This window comes from Oncorhynchus clarkii, chromosome 3 (assembly GCF_045791955.1).
Source record: "Oncorhynchus clarkii lewisi isolate Uvic-CL-2024 chromosome 3, UVic_Ocla_1.0, whole genome shotgun sequence".
In the NCBI taxonomy this organism is placed as follows: Eukaryota; Metazoa; Chordata; class Actinopteri; order Salmoniformes; family Salmonidae; genus Oncorhynchus; species Oncorhynchus clarkii.
Window position 1 is genome coordinate 30,039,578 of NC_092149.1, and position 20,118 is coordinate 30,059,695.

The following is a 20,118-nucleotide window of genomic DNA, read 5'->3' on the forward strand; positions in this document are numbered from 1 at the left end:
CCTTCCCCCTCCACAACATGGACGCACACTACTGCATCAATAAATAACACCCTGCTGTGAAACCCTGTATGGAAAAGACAGAGATAGAGAGATAGAGAGGCCTGCCTCCACAGTCACACGGCAGGGCCAACACCTATCTCTAATCTCATTTGGTCATTATCAGCCCCATCAGTCCACCACTGAAAAATAAGCCGGCAGATGTCGACCAACTCTGATTCTCTTTTTGTTACGGGGGGGGGGGATTATAACACAATCAAATTGAATATGGTGCTTTATACAATCATTGTCTACTCTGAAACAAAAGCACATTTGACCTTGTAGAAGCAAAACATATTTTACGGGAGGGGGAAACAAAAAAAAACCTGTGACAGTTGGGAGAAAAAGATTGCAATCCATTGTTGTGGCTGGACTTGTGGAACTTGTCAGAGGAGGGATTGAGAGCTGCAGAAAGCTGCAGAGAGCCAGACTCACATCTCTGTGTCCGAGAGGGAGAGAGAAATAAAAAGTAGGAGATACAAAGCATTATTGTCTTTCCCTCCTTGAACCTGGCATAGGGCCCAGCTCCACTAGCAGACAATGCTATGCAGATAAATGCAGCTGATAACACAGTATGTTCAAACCTGTTTCTCCTCTGCAAGAGCGTGCACCTTAGAGCGAGTTCACCCCACACAGTTACGTGCACTGGGTTGTAAATACGGCGCCATGCCCATCTGTTGACGGGAAATGCCGACCTGCTTGATGCTCGGGAATATGTGAATCTCCCACAACAATAAGCAAAAATTGACTGTGGAAAACAGACCCAATGTTTTGTGTGTGTAAGGAAATCTGAATATGCAAATAAGGCAGGTTCGAGCGCCTATTCAAATAGTCTTTGGCGTGGAGAGAAGAGAGGGGTGGGAACGAGGAGGAAATGGGGTCGAGGCCCTTAATTGAACTCAACTATTCTTCCCCGGGAGAATTGGAGGTCTAGCTACCATGTGGCCATCCTGAAAAATCCTACACTCTTAGCATGCATTCCCAGTGCTGACTAGAGTTGGGATGCCTTCTACCCATCTCACTCATTCCATAATAAAACAATGAGTAAAGATTTTTAAGCAAATAAGTACAGTAAGTAGTACAAATAAGTCAAATCAAATCAAATAGTATTTGTCACATGCGTCGAGTTTAAAAATAATAATAAAATAAAATAGTAACACAAGGAATAAAATACACAAGAATGAAGCTATATACAGGAAGTAGCAGTACCATATCACTGTGGAGCTATATACAGGAAGTAGCAGTACCAGATCACTGTTGAGCTATATACAGGAAGTAACAGTACCAGATCAATGTGGAACTATATACAGGAAGTAGCAGTACCAGATCACTGTGGAGCTATATACAGGAAGTAGCAGTACCAGATCACTGTGGAGCTATATACAGGAAGTAGCAGTACCAGATCATTGTGCAGAGGTATGAGGTATTTGAGGTAGATATGTACATGAAGGCAGGGTAAAGTGACTAGACATCAGGATAGATAATATTAAGGTATTTGAGGTAGATATGTACATGAAGGCGGGGTAAAGTGACTAGACATCAGGATAGATAATATTAAGGTATTTGAGGTAGATATGTACATGAAGGCAGGGTAAAGTGACTAGACATCAGGATAGATAATTTTAAGGTATTTGAGGGAAATATGTACATGAAGGCAGGGTAAAGTGACTAGACATCAGGATAGATAATTTTAAGGTATTTGAGGTAGATATGTACATGAAGGCAGGGTAAAGTGGCTAGACATCAGGATAGATAATTTTAAGGTATTTGAGGTAGATATGTACATGAAGGCAGGGTAAAGTGACTAGACATCAGGATAGATAATTTGAAGGTATTTGAGGTAGATATGTACATGAAGGCGGGGTAAAGTGACTAGACATCAGGATAGATAATTTGAAGGTATTTGAGGTAGATATGTACATGAAGGCAGGGTAAAGTGACTAGGCATCAGGATAGATAATAATAAGACTAAAATAAAGAACAGAGTAGCAGCACCATATGATGAATATAAAAGTGTGTGTGTGTGTGTAATGTGTATGTATGTGTGTTTGTGTTGTGTCGGAATGCGTGTATTTGTTGTGTGTGTGTGTGTGTGTGTGTACGTATGTAGTGTACGTGAATGTGTGTGGTTTTTGTGTGGGAGTGTCAATTTAGGGTGTATATATCGTCTAGTGAGTGTGCGTAGGGTCAGTGCAGATAGTTCAGGTATCATTCATTGACTATTTAGCAGTCTTTGGCTTGGGGATAGATGCTGTCTCAGAGCCTGGTTGCCGGGCGGTCTATGGCTTGGGTGGCTGGAGTCTTTGGCAGTTTTTCGGGCCTTCCTCTGACACTGCCTGATATAGAGGTCATGGATTGCAGGGAGCTCGGACCCAGTGATGAACTGGGCTGTACGCACCACCCTCTATAGGGCATAGCGGTCAAGGGCGGTGCATTTGCCATACCAGGCGGTGATGCAGCCAGACGGTGATCAGGCCTTCCACCGTCGTATTGTCAGAAAACTTGATGATGGTGTTGGAGTCGTGCGTGGCCATGCAGTCATGGGTGAACAGGGAGTACAGGAGGGGACTAAGCACGTACACCTGAGGATCCCCCGTATTGAGGGTCAGCGTGGCAGATGTGTTGTTGCCTACCCTCGTCACCTGGGGGCCGGCCCATCAGGCAGTCCAGGATCCAGTTGCAGAGGGAGGGGTTCATACCCTGGATCCCAAGCTTGGTGATGAGCTTGGAGGGGACTATGGTGATGAACGCTGAGCTGTAGTCTATGAACAGAATTCTCACATAGTTATTTCCCCTCTTGTCCAGGTGGGAGAGGGCAGTGTGAAGTACAATTGAGATTGCATCCTCTGTGGACCTTTTGGGGCGATATGTGAATTGGAGTGGGTGTAGGGTGTCTGGGATAATGGTGTTGATGTGTGTTATGACTAGCCTTTCAAAGCACTTCATAACTACAGATGTGAGTGCGACAGAACAATCGTCATTTAGGCAGGTTACCTTAGAGCTCTTGGGAAAAGGGACAATGGTGGTCAGTTTGAAACATGTTGGGATTACAGACTGGGACAAGGAGAGATAAAAAATGTCAGAGAAGACACTTGCCAGCTGGTCTGCGCATGCGCCCTGGTATTCTGTCTGGCCCGGCGGCCTTGTGATTGTTAACCTGTTTAAACGTTTTTCTCACATCGGCCACGGAGAGCGAGATCGCACAGTCATCCGGAAAAACAGCAACTTTCACGCAAGGCACAGTGTTATATTCCTCGAAGCGAGCATAAAAGGCATTTAGCTTGTTTGGGAGTTCTGCATCGCTGGGCAACTCACGGCTGCGTTTCCTTTTGCAGTCCATTATCGTCTGCAAGTCCTGCCACACACAACGAGCATCAGAGCCGGTGTAATAGGATTCCATCTTCCTCCTATATTGTCCTTTTGCATGTTTGATGTCTCATCGGAGGTCGTAGCGCCCATGTCCGTGTCCCGTTTCTTGTAAGCGGTAGCTCTCGCCCAGTAGGTAATGCCTGGTTTTTGCTTTGGATATGTTCTTATAGTAACTGTGGGGATGACATTGTCTACAGTACCTTCGGAAAGTTTTCAGACCCCTTGACTTTTTCCACATTTTGTTACATTACAGCCTTATTCTAAAATGGATTACATTTAAAACAAATCCTCAGCAATCTACACACAATACCCCGTAATGACAAAGCAAAAACATGTTTTTAAACATTTTTGCAAATGTATAATTTTTTCAAACCAAAAATACCTTATTTACATAAGTATTCAGATCATTTGCTATGAGACTCCAAATTGAGCTCAGGTGCATCCTGTTTCCATTGATCATCCTTGACATGTTTCTACAACTTGATTGGAGTCCACCTGTGTAAATTCAATTAATTGGATTGTCTTTGGAAAGGCACACACGTGTCTATATAAGGTCCCACAGTTGACAGTGCATGTCAGAGCAAAAACCAAGCCGTGAGATTGAAGAAATTGTCCATAGAGCTCTGAGATAGGATTGTGTCGAGGCACAGATCTGGAGAAGGGTAACAAAAAAATGTCTGCAGCATTGAAGGTCCCCAAGACACCCTGGGCTTCCTAGAGCTGTCCACCCGGCCAAACTGAGCAGTCGGGGGAGAAGGGCCTAGGTCAAGGAGGTGACCAAGGACCTGATGGTTACTCTGACAGAGCTCTAGATTTCCTCTGTGAAGCTGGGAGAACATTCCAGAAGGACAACCATCTCTGCACCACGCCACCAATCAGGCTTTTATGGTAGAGTGGCCAGACAGAAGCCACTCCTCAGTAAAAGGCACATGACAGCCCGTTTGGAGTTTTCCAAAAGGCACCTAAAAGACTCTCAGACCACGAGAAACAAGATTCTCTGGTCTGATCAAACCAAAATTGAACTATTTGGCCTGAATGCCAAGCTTCACGTCTGGAGGAAACCTGGCACCATCCCAACAGTGAAACATGGTGGTGGCATCATCATGCTGTGGGGATGTTTTTCAGCGGCAGGAACTGGGAAACTAGTCAGGATTGAGGCAAAGATGAACGGAGCAAAGTACAGAGAGATCCTTGATAAAAATCTGCTCCAGACCGCTGAAGACCTCAGACTGGGGCGAAGGTTCACCTTCCTACAGGATAATGACCCTAAGCACATAAGGCTGTAACGTAATAAAATGTGGAAAACATCCAAGGGACCTGAATACTTTCCCGAAGGCACTGTATGCACTTATTGATGAAAGCCGTGACTGTTGTGGAAAACTCCTCAATGTAAGTATACAGCTATTATGTTTTGTGATTGTTTTCAAGATTCACCTGAAGTAATTGGTAACACAAGTAGAGTGAACTGTGAAAGAGCTCAGGCAGATGTCTATGTGCTCCACTGCATTATTTACACCAGGTCCTGGGCTTTACTCACTGATCCTGCAGGGGATTGGTCTGCACATGGAAATACACGGTAATACTCTTGACTGTTCATTACTCAACCATCTGACTCCCTGCAATAGAACTCATTGGACTGGGGCCTGACTGTCCACGAGCATTTGTACTGTAGAACAAATCTATCAATTAACACTCTTTAGAAACAACAAATTAAAAGTGATGATTTGTGTTGAAGGATTTGTACACAAAACAATCCAGTCAAATTGTGAATCCTAAGTAGGAAACATATTGCTCAACAGAATACAATGTAATCTGTTATTTAAATGCCTTACTTTGGACATTTATACAGAGTTTAACCTGTAGCTACATAAAAACATGCATTAATGTTTTGTCAAAGTGGAATTTATTCGAATCGGTCAAGAGTAGAGTATGCATACATACCCACATCTGCTCAATCTGAAACAAACAAGGCAACCTGTTTCCCTGCATTCATTTTCAAATTGCAACATGGGAAGTCTTGACCGACACATTTCAGACTAAGGTATATGATGTCAAAGACACCAGCTGGGAAACATGTGATATCAGCGTTTACCGAGTGAAAGGTCATGCCCTCTCGCATCACAATGCGCCAGTTGTCAACAATAGCAGACTCGAAAATCTCCATTGCACATATGCTGCGGAGTGAAAGCATGATTGTGCAGGAAACGTTCTCTTTCTCAGCATTTACTCTCAGAACAATGGCAATCGGTTCATCGTCACAGAATGTCACAGTATGAATTCCTAAAACGGGAAAACTTAGAACTAGGACAGAACGACCAGAGCAGGCGAATAAAAATGTCAAAATCCTCAAATACAGAACTTGACATATCTGTGCTCTGCTCTGCCAGGCTACAAAATGACAAACCAAACACTATGTTGTATGCCGGGTCTCTTTGTCAAACATTAGGAGGCATGTTCAGTTGACTGTGGAAAAAATATATCAAGCTATTCCTATTGAGAACTATTAAATAACAGAGAGAGTCCAGTAACATCTCTTCAACATTATAGTATCCCTCAGTTTACATCTTCTATGGAGTCTACCACAGTATTGAGGCAGCTACAGAAACAGGAGAACAAGTAAGAGAGTGAATGAATGCACAAAGGACCACCAACTCACAAAAGAGGAAGAGAGAAGAAGAAAGTTTCAGAGCTAAGCAGCACCTGAACAAGGAACACACCGATCACCTACGTGGAGTGTTATTCCATCAATTATAAGCACTTGATTGATATTTAATTCAAAGCTGGAGTTTAATTGCTAATATCAGAGCATAATTAAGCTGATAAATCATGGCTGATCTTAGTGAATTATGGATTAAAATAGCAGAAAACCTGCAAATTGTGTATGTCAGCTAAAGCCGTATCTGTAATTGGTCAAATCTCAAAATAGGGTCTCAATGAATGATATGTATGAGATGTGAGGGATGTCTTAACCCTCTGTATGAAATGAGAACTGATGTGGAAAGTCATAGCTATACAGTGTGAGAAGTCTACTTTGTGGCATCATGTGCGTAGTAAGAGAGAGGAGAGAGACAGGGTCTGAAGAGAAACAAGTAGAAGGAGAGAGAGAGAGCGAGAGAGAGAGAGAGAGAGAGAGAGAGAGAGAGAGAGCGAGAGAGAAAAATAGAAAGCGGGAGTACACAAGCACTCGAATAGGTCCTAATGTCTCCCCATGCAATTCCCCTCTCTTTCTCTCTCTCTCTCACACACACACACACACACACACACACGCACACACACACACACACACACACACACACACATCCCCATACTGCATCTGCCGGAGCTTGTGGCTGTAGTTAAATTGAAATATTTCCCGGCGTGTGTCAGAAGCATACAGAATGGTAATTATGACAGATCTGATTAGGCGGGCCGAGTCGGGCGGCTCCGGGCTGCAGGTGCGACCTTGTGCATTCCTGCGTGTGTAAATAAAATTAATTACAAGCGTGGGGGCGCGCGGCGCGTGACATCGGTGTGCACGGGGGGGACTCCCACAGGGGGCACCCTAATGGAATATTTTCCCCGAGTCTAATAATACAGTTGGTATTGACTTGAGGTAATTAGGGGGATCATTAAAGCGCTTTTCCCGGCGTATTTGCCTGCCTGATCAGATTAGCCAGAATGGGCCTCAGAACAAGCCCTGTGTGGTCTGTCAGAGGAGATAGTGGGAAAGGGCTGGAGCTGGAGCGAGGCTCTCCCCACACTGTTAGCCCAGCCTGGGAAGGAGAAGCAACGGGGGCGTGGAGGGTGAGAGCTACCTCAGACTTCGGACAGCAGGGGGCAAATGTCGGGGAGTGGAATGTGGGGATAGAGGTAGGTACAGTAGGTGTGATGGAGTTGGGCAAAAGGGCAGAGAGGAGGAGAGAGAGAGAGAGGGTGTGTGAATGAGAGAGAGAGAGAGGGGGGGGGGGGGGTGAATGAGAGAGAGAGAGAGAGAGAGGGGGGGGTGAATGAGAGAGAGAGAGAGAGAGGGAGAGAGAGAGAGTGTGTGAATGAGAGAGAGAGAGAGAGAGAGAGAGAGAGAGAGAGAGAGAGAGAGAGAGTGTGTGAATGAGAGAGAGAGAGAGAGAGAGGGGGGGGTGAATGAGAGAGAGAGAGAGAGAGGGAGAGAGAGAGAGTGTGTGAATGAGAGAGAGAGAGAGAGAGAGAGAGAGAGAGAGAGAGAGAGAGAGAGAATGAGAGAGAGAGAGAGAGAGAGAACCAGACAGTTGAGTAGTACAGTAGTGAGGTATGTGCATGCTCAGTGGGGGGTGGGGGGGGGTTAGAGGTGGTTGATGAAATGAGAGGCAGTGGGTTAGATGCTGGCGGGGATTGCTCTGTCCATTAAACAATTACAAAAATGCTAATTTCAGAGGGAAGAGGAGGAACTGCCTTTTGCAACATAATTCATACACTAAATTAATTATTCAGACATCTGGGTCTCCGGTTCAAGAAATTGTCTCTTTAATAATATAGAAGATCTGCCACCGTTTCCCTGGCAACCTAATAACCAAGCAACCGGATAAATAAATAAATCAATTAATAAACAGTCATGGCCTTTATTTCCCTTTTGGTGATGCTCTCTCATTTCTAATCTGCCTCAGTTTCGCAGGGAGAAAATCCGGAGTCTGTAAACAAACAATGGAGATATTCTGTTGGCCGTTACACCACAGAAACAGAAGTGAAACTTTGGGAGGTGATTTATAACTTCACTCTGGATCAGCCCTATAACAACACCACAGTCATATTATCCATGAAGGAAAAAGACTCAAGTTATAAACCATTCACATTTTTTATCTTTAGGTTCATGACTCATGGTGTAGGTGGTCAAGCCCAGTTTCTCCCTAGGCGCTTCCTGCTTCAGAAGATCAGATATTATTCAATTCTGTCAAAGCAGTGAGTCTACGTTCCAAATATCATCTCCCGTAACATCTGCCCTTTAGACTCAGCAGAGAGAGGAACCCAACATTTCTGGTGAGAATTGATTGACAGGTTTGGTAGGATGGGAGGGGTCCATGCATGAGTATTAAGGAGGTGGTTGGGCCATATGAGTGGGATGGATGTACAGCGTTCAAGCTGTCCCAGTCAAAAACAACAACACAGATTCCACTAACCCAGGATATGAATCATTTCAGAAATTATAGGCAGGGGGGGCAGGTCCAGTAATTCCACCACCCTCCTCCTCCCCTCTCTCTCTCTCCCACTCTCCACCTTTCCATTCCAGACCAGCTAGGCAGCCAGTGTCCTCCCCCCCCTCCACCCCGGAGAGCTCCGTGCCAGGCGGGCGCAGGGTGACAGATGGCACACACCAGCCCCCCCTGCACCAACCCCCCCCCCCGGTGGCTCAGCGGCGGACCAGATCAGTGCCATTCTGTCTCATTAGAGCCTGGCTAATTAGCGTAGCCTCTTCCAGGGGAGAGAGAGAGAACGAGTGACAGAGAGGGAGAGAGAGATAGGCACTTGGTGGTGGCGTTTCTTTTTTGTATTCCACTGGTCACTCTGTGTGTGTGTTGGGGGGTATGAGAGCTAGCCCTGTGGCGCAGGAGCTCCCGGATCGCTTGTTGTGTGACAGCAGGGACTCTGATACAGACAATCACAGCTCCCTCTCAGGATGTGTGTCAGGCAGTTTAGACACCAAAGCCATGTCAGTGGCTCCCCACGGCTAGCCTCCCACCGCTAGCCACCCATCGCTAGCTTCCGCTCCTTTAGCAGCCAACAACATACAGCTAGCTAAACACCCTCTCTGTTAGCCTAGCCAATACGGATAGCCTCCATTTCACTAGCTAAAACAGATAGCTACCTAGCCACCACCTCTACCGGTGCAGCTTTGTTAGCAGTGACAAGGGCTCTCATCAAAATCTAGCATCCATCTCTCCGAACGCTATAACTAAAGGGGTGTCTCCTAATGCTAGCTGAGGATTCTGGCGGCATTGTCTCCTGTGGCTGGCTTCAAACCAATAGGCTACATCATTAACAAAGGCTACCTCAATACTATAGTTACCCTCTAACAACCTGCTCAAACTAGTATACAGCACATCTCCCACAGCTGAATGTTGGCTCTACTTTGAATTTGATAAGAATGAAATTTGATACAAATGAAATATGAAGGGTTACTGGACTCTATCTTAATGTAATGTATAGCCGTACAAATGAATCAAAATAGGCTGCAGTCTCAATATATCCTGTAGGCTGCATGACTGAACTTGATGCCAACCAGCAGCGGAATGGAGATTTTCAATTGTACTTACTCACTGCACCCAAAATGTTGAGGTTAAAAAGGTCATTGAAATGCTACTGTGAATATGAGAGAGAGACCTACCAGTTAAAGACTGGCAGAAAGAGAGGTCTGCTGTGGTTACGAGCCCTGAGAGGGGACGGGATGGCTGTGTTCCAAACCCCATCCCCCACACAGCACACCCATGCACACCACACACACACACACACACACACACACACACACACACACACACACACACACACACACACACACACACACACACACACACACACACACACACACACACACACACACACACACACATACACACACACACACACACACAGTGTAAGCCAATCTCACACACTGGAGTGTAAGCCAATCTCTAAACTCCTGCTTAGAGCTCTCCCACTCAGGGGATCACCACTGCTCCCACCCTCTCCCATTCCACAGCCCCCTGCTCCCCTTCTCAGATCTCCTCCCCTCTTCTCCCCGCTCCTCCTTTCCCCTCCTCTCCTCGCTCTATCTATCTTTCACAGTGGCAGGACTAGACTAGACAAACACACACAGACACACACAATAGCTGCCTGAGCCAAGCTCTCCTGTCCTCCAACCCCCCAACATTCGCCAGCTCTTTCAGGGTGGTGGGCTGCATACATGCGAGCGTGCGACCACCGAGAATTCCTGCACTGTGCCGGGGTGGCTGTGGGAAGAGGAGGCATGGCACACCAATCAGACACACATGTGCCAGCCTCCGTATCGAGACTGAGCCTCCCCCGCCCCCAAACCCCCGTTTCTCCTGCCAGTCTGCACCCCAATGGATGGACCCTTCCTTCACCACCACCCCCCACCACCATCCACCACCACCAGCTCCTCACTCCCTCACCCTCCAACCCCAGCACCAGCAACCCCCACTGGGCTAAAGTGCAGAGCCTGGGCCTGGGTCTCTGGGTTCTGAGTCTGGGCCTGGTGCGGAGTGGAGCCACCACTGCCCCCGGTGGTGGTGTGGGCCTGGGCCGGGAGGGGCACCAGCTGCCCGGGGAGCGCCCATTACGAGATGGAGCCAGAGATAAGTGCTCTCCCAGGCCCCCTTTCACAGGCATAATTAGCACACTTCTTATCTGCTGCTCAATTCACATTCACACCCTCCGCCTCCATCGCCATGAATGGTGAAGCAGGGAGACGAGAGAGAAACTTAGGAGAGGAGAGAGAGAGAGAGAGAGAGAGAGAGAGAGAGAGAGAGAGAGAGAGAGAGAGAGAGAGGGGAGAGGGGAAATACAGTGGAAACCTGTTCACTCACAAATGATAATCTGAGAAAAGATATTTTTTCTCCCCCTCTTCTCTCCTCTCTTCCAAAAAGTATTTGAACTCCTGAACAAAAACAATGGTTTGTGCATCAAACTGCAATTTACTAAAACAAAGGTATCTGGCCCTATAATCATCGCAATCAGCGGAAAAAAAACAACCTCCACAGATATTTCCAGATAATTTGGCCCCTGTTTAATCTATTTTCTTTTTCTTCATCAAGTAACAATTGTGGAAACGTTTTCAACTCCACCGATATATCAAACCTTTAATAATAACGGCTTGCTCCGCATTTCTTTAATTAGTTTTAATAAGAGTTCAACTGATGGTAATTTTGCTCACACAAGCCGGTATTCAACGAGTGGGTTGTTCCCTGGGCGAGATAACAGGCTCCGCTTTAGCTGAGAGTCATTCAGAGCACAGCTAATATAAACAGGTTTGTTTTGTGTTGAAACACTGTCTGCTGTTCGCTAAACCCACAATAAAGGAGACATATGTCATTATGGCGATAAATCACCAGTCGGAGAAGAGAGGAGAGTTGCACAATGTGGCGCTTCAGTTTTTGAACCCCCTAACTGGTGAATGTCTCCAGATCTGGTTTTATATCGTGTTTTATTATTTTGTTTTCTAATGTTTCATCAACCACACTGGGAAGGAGCCAAAATGTCTCCACGACAAGTCCAGGCATGAAATGAAAATATTAGCTCTGTAAATATTGATGTGTGCATTATATTTGAAGCTGGAACATCCACAGAACTGTAACTAATAGTTTAATAACATACGTTCTCAATAATATCGCCTGAGACATTCTTTTGTTCTATATTTTGTTTAAATGTTGAGTGCCAATTTCTCACAGAAATGATACCAGTTTCTCAGTTAACCCTCTTCTACTTCGTGGCACAGTGGAAAATAATACTTATTGTGTGTGGTGTTGTTCTGCAGGTCTGTGTGTCTGTACCAAAATAGTGCTCTTATTGGTTTCTGGCCTAGAATTGTATGTTGTGTGTACAAAAATGGCAACCAGAGTCATGGTCGTTACATGGTACCTGACTCTTGGAGGCGGCCACCTTGGCAAACAGAGCCTGGGAAACCTTGGCCCTCTTCATCTCCTGCTGGATCTCGTCATAGATGGAGGAGTTGATGTTGAGGATGCAGCTCTCCGTCTTGCCGTTCCACTCGCTGGGGAGCGGAGAGGCCTTCACCTGGCCAGGGTAAGGAGTGTCAGCAAAAGGGTTGGAAAACAAGGTGATGCTGCCAGGTTTTCTGGATTCGGGGATCTGTCCAGGTAGATAAAGGAGGGAAAGAGAACTATGTTTAAAACATGGGAGACAAGTTCACATTCAATTATTTCATACATTTCATAATTTCTCTAATTAACTTCACTTAACATATATAAGAATATATAAGAAAACATATTGGTAACACTTTATAATAACGTTTATGAACAAGCATTAATAAACAATTGATGAACTATTAATAAATGTGTTTTTATTAATTGAATTACTTATTAATAAGCTATTACATTTATAACTAAATACTTCATGGTAAAATTCTAATTTCTAAAAGTGATACGAACAAATCATGCTACTATTTACATAAAATGCCACAACATACATTATTACGATAACCATGAATAACAATGTTATTGATACAGTACAGTAAGGGTGAAAGTGTCACAAAGAGATGGTTCATTGTTGTGTTTTCTTACAGGAGAGATGCCCACAGGGATTCTGGGGTTCCAGTCCTCAGGTCTGACGTTGTTACAGTCTTCTCTCCTGGGCTGCTAGGGCAACAGAGACATGTTTGTTTAGTTCCACCCTCAGAAAAGGGATTTAACCACACACACACACACACACACACACGCACGCACACACACACACACAAACACACACACACAACAACAAATTGTTAGGCTGTATCAACACAAAGGTAGTATATTACATGTGCAATGACAACGTTAGTACACTGCAGTCTCATTGATGAAGCTAAACTGATCAGAAATCAGATTGCAGAGAGACACATGGAATTGAATCAACATCATTCCGTGGCTTGTTGTCATTCATATGCAAAGTCGAGAGGAAATCCTTTTAAAACGTGTGTGAATACTGTATTTTTTTAAATATTTTTGTTACGTGTAGGCAATCATTTCATTACTCAGTATTAATCTTATCAGTTTACAAACTTGCCCAAAACAATCAGTAAAAATCTAAAATAAATGTTTAACGCATATGTCTAGACATTTAACAGCCATTTTGGAGGTTATGAAAAGATAATGGACCCAAAATGTGTGGTAAACTGGAATGTCTTAAGATTCCTGGGCATATTTTTAACCATTTATGACTCAGTAGGCGAGGGGTGTCAGTGTGTGTACTGACTACCAACATTTTCCTTAGTAGCTCTAATTGCTAAGCCTTGGACATGCAGAGACTGGTGAGGGCACTGGAGCCACCCATGGGCACACATGAGAAACATACCTCCACATCATTTTTTAGGAGGCCTATAAAAGCCTCCCTGTCTCTGTTCAATTGCCACCCTGACTGATTTATGTGGCTAAATCTCCCAATGCATTACTTAATACTCTCTAGGAGCTGTCAGTGGGAGTCTGGCATATGTCCAGGCCAGGGCTAGTCCTACCATGATAGGACTCAGTCATATGTGAAGGGAAGAATAGAAAAACGCATATTACGGCTGATGATCATATAATACCGTGATGTTTCATGTTCAGCAAGAAGTAAAAAACGGTATAGTAAATGGTGGAAGTTTAGATGTGACCTATCTAGAATCAACCGGTTATAACAAAACTACAAGGTCTGTGTGTCCTGTACTGCCCCATAAAATGATGCCTTTAGAATACAAACTGAAATCCCTGGAATTTGACTAACACAATTATTCAATCCAGAAAGGTGTGTGCACCTCCTGATCCACATGTTTGAAATGGACGACACTGAAGTAAACAGAATTAGGGCCTGAACAGAGGTATGTCTGATAGCAGAAACATGGTCGAGTCTGGTCAATGTGTCGTTGTGCGAGGGACATCTCTCTCTCGCTTTCTCTCTCACTCTGTCTCCCTCTCTGTGTCTGTCTCTCTCCCTCTATCGGCTCTCTCTCCCTTTTTCCATGTCCAGCTTTCACAGCCAACTGACTGTTGAGGAAGACCTGTGAACTGCAAAGTGTCCTTTTCCAAGTTTAAAACCACTGGTTCAGAGTCTGATTCTTCCCTTTCCTTCCAGTTTTGAAAGGACGGCCACTGCGATCTGGCCATGCAGTAAAAAGGGCCTCCCTGTTTGGCCAATGGGTGGCACAGGGACATTCTCACTCTCCCAAATAAAAGGCAGTCTTTAGTCTGAGGCTGAACAGAGGAGGTCTTTGTCTGGCTCTCTCCGCCCCAGACACACTCGACCGCACTCAAAATGTGCTTAAGTGGAAAAGTTGCCACATACCTGTCCAATAAAGGACTTTGATTGTGGGAGAGACAGTGGAGAGCTGGTGGTCAGACAGTTGAATGAGGAAGTGACTGACTGACAAGACTGGGGGAGATTCACTAATCCACAGAACTTGTCGTCATTGAGTTGCTTCCTATTTTAAGAGTGGGGTGGGTAGTGGCACTTGCTGTACAACTTAAGGTCAAAATAAATGCGTTTGTTCGTGTGTATGTGTCCACGCTGCTCTGTCTGTGTGCATGCTTGCCTGTTCGTTCCATACCTGCACTGGCCGGGTGGGCGGGGTGCTGATGAGTGGCGCAGGTCCCATGGCCGAGGCAGCCGTCAGGCTCCTTTCCCTCTCGTCCTGGTAAATACGGTCTCGCTCGGCCTCGGGCAGCTGCAGGAAGTTCTGCATGGCCCGCAGGTTAACCAGCAGAGACTGGCTGGCCGTCTTAGGATCCTCCTCTTTACGCAGGATCTCAGACAACAGGCCCTGGGAGGAAGAGTGGGAGAGCGAGAGAGAGAGAGAGAGCGAGAGAGGGAGAGAGAGAGAGAGGGAGAGGGAGAGGGAGAGAGTGAGAGAGAGAGAGAGAGAGAGAGAGAGAGAGAGAGAGAGAGAGAGAGAGAGAGAGAGAGAGAGAGAGAGAGAGAGAGAGAGAGAGAGAGAGAGAGAGAGGGAGAGGGAGAGGGAGAGAGAGAGATGCCCTATTTGTAAGCCCTGAGAAGACTCATACATTGACATCACTACAGGAACTTCATGTCCGTTGTGAACATTCTATTTCTACTAGTAAACTCTCCCAGACCCAGAGGATAATGTAACTATTACAGCACATCGACTCAGTGAGCATCAGTGTAGCAATCAGTGTATCCGCTGTTCCTTTTCAATAGCTATGAATCCTGTCATTACGGGAATCACTGTATTATCAGGACTGTGTGATCGAGGCTTTTCATCCGCCGTTGGACACACACTGAGTGATCCATTTTCAGCTTCTCTTCTTCAATAGGTGTGTGATTTGGAAATAAACAAAATGATTTTGTAATAAACAACTTGACGTCAGTTCTGTTGATAATTACACCAACTACCGGAGCTGGAACTAGTGGCTCCGCTGTTTAACTAATGGTATGGTAGTTTAAGAAAACACATTGTGCTTGTGACTTAGTGAAACACTACAGAACAATGGAATAAATTTGCTTTATGACGGCGCCAAGTATGTATAACTAGATAGAGGTATCAACTCTGAATGGGGAGACAAGCTTTCATACTGACATTGAGTGCATGTCACAGGTATTCTGAAGATTGTGCGAGAATATGTGTGCGTGTGTGTGTGTGTGTGTGTGTGTGTGCGCATGTGTGTGCAATTGTGTATGTGCAGGCTTGTATGTTTATTGCGCCCGGCCATCAACCCTTTCCATTAATCTCCCCAGTCGATCGGCCGCTTCTACAAAAAAGGACAGGCGAGCTCCGTGGGTCCGCCCCGCTCTGCGTAGACACCATCACACACGTTATTAACACGAACGGCAGAAACAGGAAGAGAAAAAATATAACGCACAGTAAGTAATACAAGAGGAGGCTCTCAAAAGGCACATTACTAACTCTTCATACCGGAGAGATAAGGCTGAAAGGAGAGAGGCTTGCCAATTTGCACAAAAACGCCACTGTCTGCTTGCTATCCACTTAACTGTTTTTGTGGAGAGAGCGTCGGTATGCACTGATTCTAATAGATTCTTATCAAGAGGTTTCGCACACAACTTCAAAGTGGCGGAGGAGTAATGAGGTTTGCTGCCACCTCCCCCAAAATATGCAGAACATCTTAAGACATTATCTCTGTCAGGGACCTGCTGTGCTGCCTGCCTGTGAAGTGAAATCACATGTCTTAGCGGAGGGAGAGCAAGCCGTGACCGCGCCTGATGCTCTGACGTTGCGGCTTGCCAGGTGTACGGTAGCTTTTAAATTGTTGTTGTTGTGGTGCTAGGTTGTTGTAAGTGGTTATAAGATGAACTGTTTTTATGATGGCCTTCGACAAGAATGCAGAGTTTGACTTTGAGGCATTACAACTCAAAACAATTCTGTCCTTGTGACAGATGTGTCAGAGCGCTTTGTCAGAGTGCTTTGGGGAAAGACAAGAGTTGTGTAGTTTCTAATTTTCAGTCCTGGTAGCACATAATACTATCCTGAGATGTTGCAATCTTTCCCTAAATCTCCTATTGGCATCAATGTGTGATTTATGCCAGAGTCAGTGTTAAATTCTGCCCCTCCTCACCTGGGTCCTGTTGAAAGCCACGCGGGCGAACACGGCTTGGGAGATGCCGGCCCTCTTCAGCTCATCCCTCACCCACTGGTATATCTCCATGGACACCTCAGTGTTGCTGGCTACCTGGGGCTCCAGGGGCTTGGTCAGGGTATTTCGGTTGACCGGCGGGTGGTTGAGATACTGCTGCGACAGCGACTGCTGTGCCAGGAGCCGGTTGACGGCATACTGCTGGTTGAGAATCTGGGCCATGACCAGCTGCTGGTTCACCAGCTGGGGGCTAATGGGGGTGGACACCAGGCCCGGGTGGTGCAGGCCAGGGGGGAGCTGAGCCGGGCGGCCGGGGGTCTGGCCCCCACCATGGGACGGAGGGGGCAGGGGTGGAACCGGGGAGGAGGGGGGCTGCTCGGCCGTGTTGCCCGGGATGGGCTGTTGGGAGAAGGTCAGATGGTTGTGGTTGTGGTTGGGGCCCGGAGGAGAGTGATCGGACAGGCCATCCATGTCTGCTGGAGGAGGGGAAAGAGAGGGGAGGCAGGGGGAGAGGAGAGAGAGGGTTAATTTAAACACTTTGAATACTGGCTGAAGAGTACAGCAGAAAATGTCCAGAAAGAATATACCAATGCACACTGTCCAACCCACTCAGATGAGTAAAACAGACTTTGAAATTGAAAACAGTGCATCAGGCTAAATCTCTAAGCAACAAAACTTTACAGCCTCTGAACAAACCTGTGTCCCTGTGATAAGACATAACTGTTCAGACACTTGCCTGTCTAAAAATCCCCAGCCTAGATTCAGGCCCCAGATAAAGGGCCTCAGTGTGCGACCTGCAGGCAGCCCCCAGAGCCTTGGCAGCTCCCGAAATTAGTTTAGAACGTCCATGGCCCAATCATGTGAGCAATAAAAACAAGTGTGTGTGTGTGTGTACGTATGTTCGTGTGTGTGTGTGTGTATGTCTGCACATACTGGGAGACAGATAATCCCTGAATCGCTCTTTATGTCCCTAATTATAAAACAAGGTACGGAAGCTAGCCAATATGACATTTTTTGGGACGGCCTAAATATAACCCCAGGGAGATGAGAGAGAGAGAGAGAGAGAGAGAGAGAGAGAGAGAGAGAGAGAGAGAGAGAGAGAGAGAGCTCTACAGTATAAGGAGCATCCTAGACATGACCTCTTCAATATGGCAGCCTGTTCAGGCCTAAGGAAAAATGAATGTACTATTTATGGTGTCTCTCTCATTTTGGGAATATTTAAGTCCATAATGGCAGCTTGTGAGTATTTTGAGCTCTGTCTAAATTACAAGTCTGTGGATGAAAATAATCATTTTAAAAAATCTAAGGGGATATCAAAGTGACTATGAGTGAATGTGAGGTTTCGTCAAACTGGATCTGCTAGAATCTGCTGAGGTTTTCTATCTAAAGAATTCATACAGATTTAATCATTTACATTCACTGAACTTAAAATAGTATCTCTTAAATAATCCATATAGTACCATTTACACCTGGATGTGTGCAACTGCCAACATGGGACCAAAAAATCATATTGAATCAAATAAATCATATTTCTGAGAGGCACCAATTGGTGTTAGGAGGAGAACATTTTCCACAAACTCAATATTTCAGAGGTATATAAAAGATTGAGTGCCTGGAAGAGCTCCAACAATCCACATAATAATCACAAATATAGCAGCATATTTTCTTAACTGTCAGGAAACACAAAAACTGGCCAAGACCGTTCTTTTCAGTATTTGTCGAAACAAATTATTAAGAAAGGAAAAAAAACGTGGTAATAATTACATCTCTCCCATAATCCTCGGCATTCCCTGGCTGTGATGATTCGCTCTTGTCTCTCTACTCTGTGCTCACACACATTGCTGGGGGTCATGCTCACAAATACACACACACACATACTGAACGCACACAAACACAACATTTCCATGAAATGAAAAAAAAAAAAAAAAAAAAAGGGTGTCAGAAAAGCACGGCCGGCCCTGGAGAAAAGGCCTTGTGTGGAATCCTGCTACAAAAGAGCCCCAGATTAAACACACAATGGGAATGGGATGTGGGTTGAGAGAGGGAGGGAGGGGGAGAGAGAGAGAAAGAGAGAGGGAGAGAGAGATGGAGAATAGAGAGAGAGATGGGGGAGAGAGGGAGCGGGGGGGGGCGAGAGAGAGAGAGCGAGAGGGTGGGGGGTGTCCAAAACCCCATGGAACTCTTGTCTCCTGCTGGATAGGGGGACTGCTCTCGCACTTCAACAGAGTAGAGACCACTTTGCTGGGTCCCATAGAAGCAGACTCTGACAGCAGAGACTGTCGACCAGGGCCCTTCAATGTGTTTAACCAGACGCATTTTCAATTACAGACAGTGTCTCGATGTAAGGCAATATAACTACACTGCCCATGGTGGTAGACTAAGTGTATGTTTATGAAACTACAGTGGCACTGAAGCGCAAAGGAGAGACTAACACACTCCCTTTTAACAGTGCCCTCTATGCCATCGCTGCCACTCAACGGGCACGCATAGTAGGCATCCTTACATGAATATTAAGGTTGAGAGTGTTGCTGTGGGCGACAAACAGTCACCTGTGGGGTGCCAGCTTTTGCAGGGACTGGGTAGGGACACCGTGTAGTGTGTGTGCCCACAGACGGTATGTGTTTAGCCTCGTGACGTACCTAGTGTGTTGGCACGCGGGCTGTCGTGGAGGACACACGTCCCCAGGTAGCCCTCCAGCTGCGAGGGTTGGCGCATGCCTGCACAGATGTATGGGCAAGATGGGCAAACACACACAAACACACACACACACACACTCACACACACACCCACACACACACACACACACACACACACACACACACACACACACACACACACACACACACACACACACACACACACACACACACACACACACACACACACACACACACACACACACAGAGGACAAGACACACAGTGCACAGGTGAAGAGAGAGAAAGAATGGGTTAACACCCCCTACCATCTACATGATACATGACCAGGGGAAGAAAGGGTTAATGTGGACATAAGGGATGCCACAGAGTTGATACCCACTATGCTTCACCTCATATCCCATGTACACATAAATATCACATTCTAAATACACACAGGACTGCTACTTGAGATCCTACATTCTTTATGTACTCTTCCATAAACCATAAAGAATGCTACGTAAAATGTGTGTATGTACACAAGAGGATGGGTAGGGGGCCAGTGGTGTTACATGTCCATGATCAGAACAGTGTCCACAGGCAAAACCATGAAAACATTCTGGTCTTATATCTTGACCAGCGGCGATTCCTCAGAGGAGGAAGGGGAGGATCACCCTACTCAGTGAATTTCATAAACATTAAATTAGTGAAACATTTAAAAAGTTCTCCTTTTTAGATAAAACTATACTTAATATATTCACATCACCAAATACCTGATTAAAATACACTGTTTTGTAATGAATGTCTACAGTAGCCTCAACAGCACTCTGTAGGGTAGCAC

General features: G+C 45.7%; 1 protein-coding gene across 2 annotated transcripts in view; it reads right to left on the bottom strand.

Annotated features, from left to right (window-relative positions):
* The window catches only part of LOC139392777 (DNA-binding protein SATB1-like), a 43,414-nt gene that overhangs the window by 6,288 nt on the left and 17,008 nt on the right, over window positions 1-20,118 (bottom strand). The window contains exons 7-11 of one of the 2 annotated variants that reach the window (XM_071141037.1): window positions 19,283-19,360; window positions 16,626-17,119; window positions 14,645-14,857; window positions 12,651-12,722; window positions 11,989-12,219 (exon numbers count right to left, since the gene is read on the bottom strand). In XM_071141037.1, coding sequence (XP_070997138.1) covers window positions 11,989-12,219; window positions 12,651-12,722; window positions 14,645-14,857; window positions 16,626-17,119; window positions 19,283-19,360 — 1,088 coding nt within the window. Of the gene's footprint in view, window positions 1-11,988; window positions 12,220-12,650; window positions 12,723-14,629; window positions 14,858-16,625; window positions 17,120-19,282; window positions 19,361-20,118 lie in introns of both variants that reach the window. The other variant, XM_071141029.1, reaches the window with a different exon arrangement.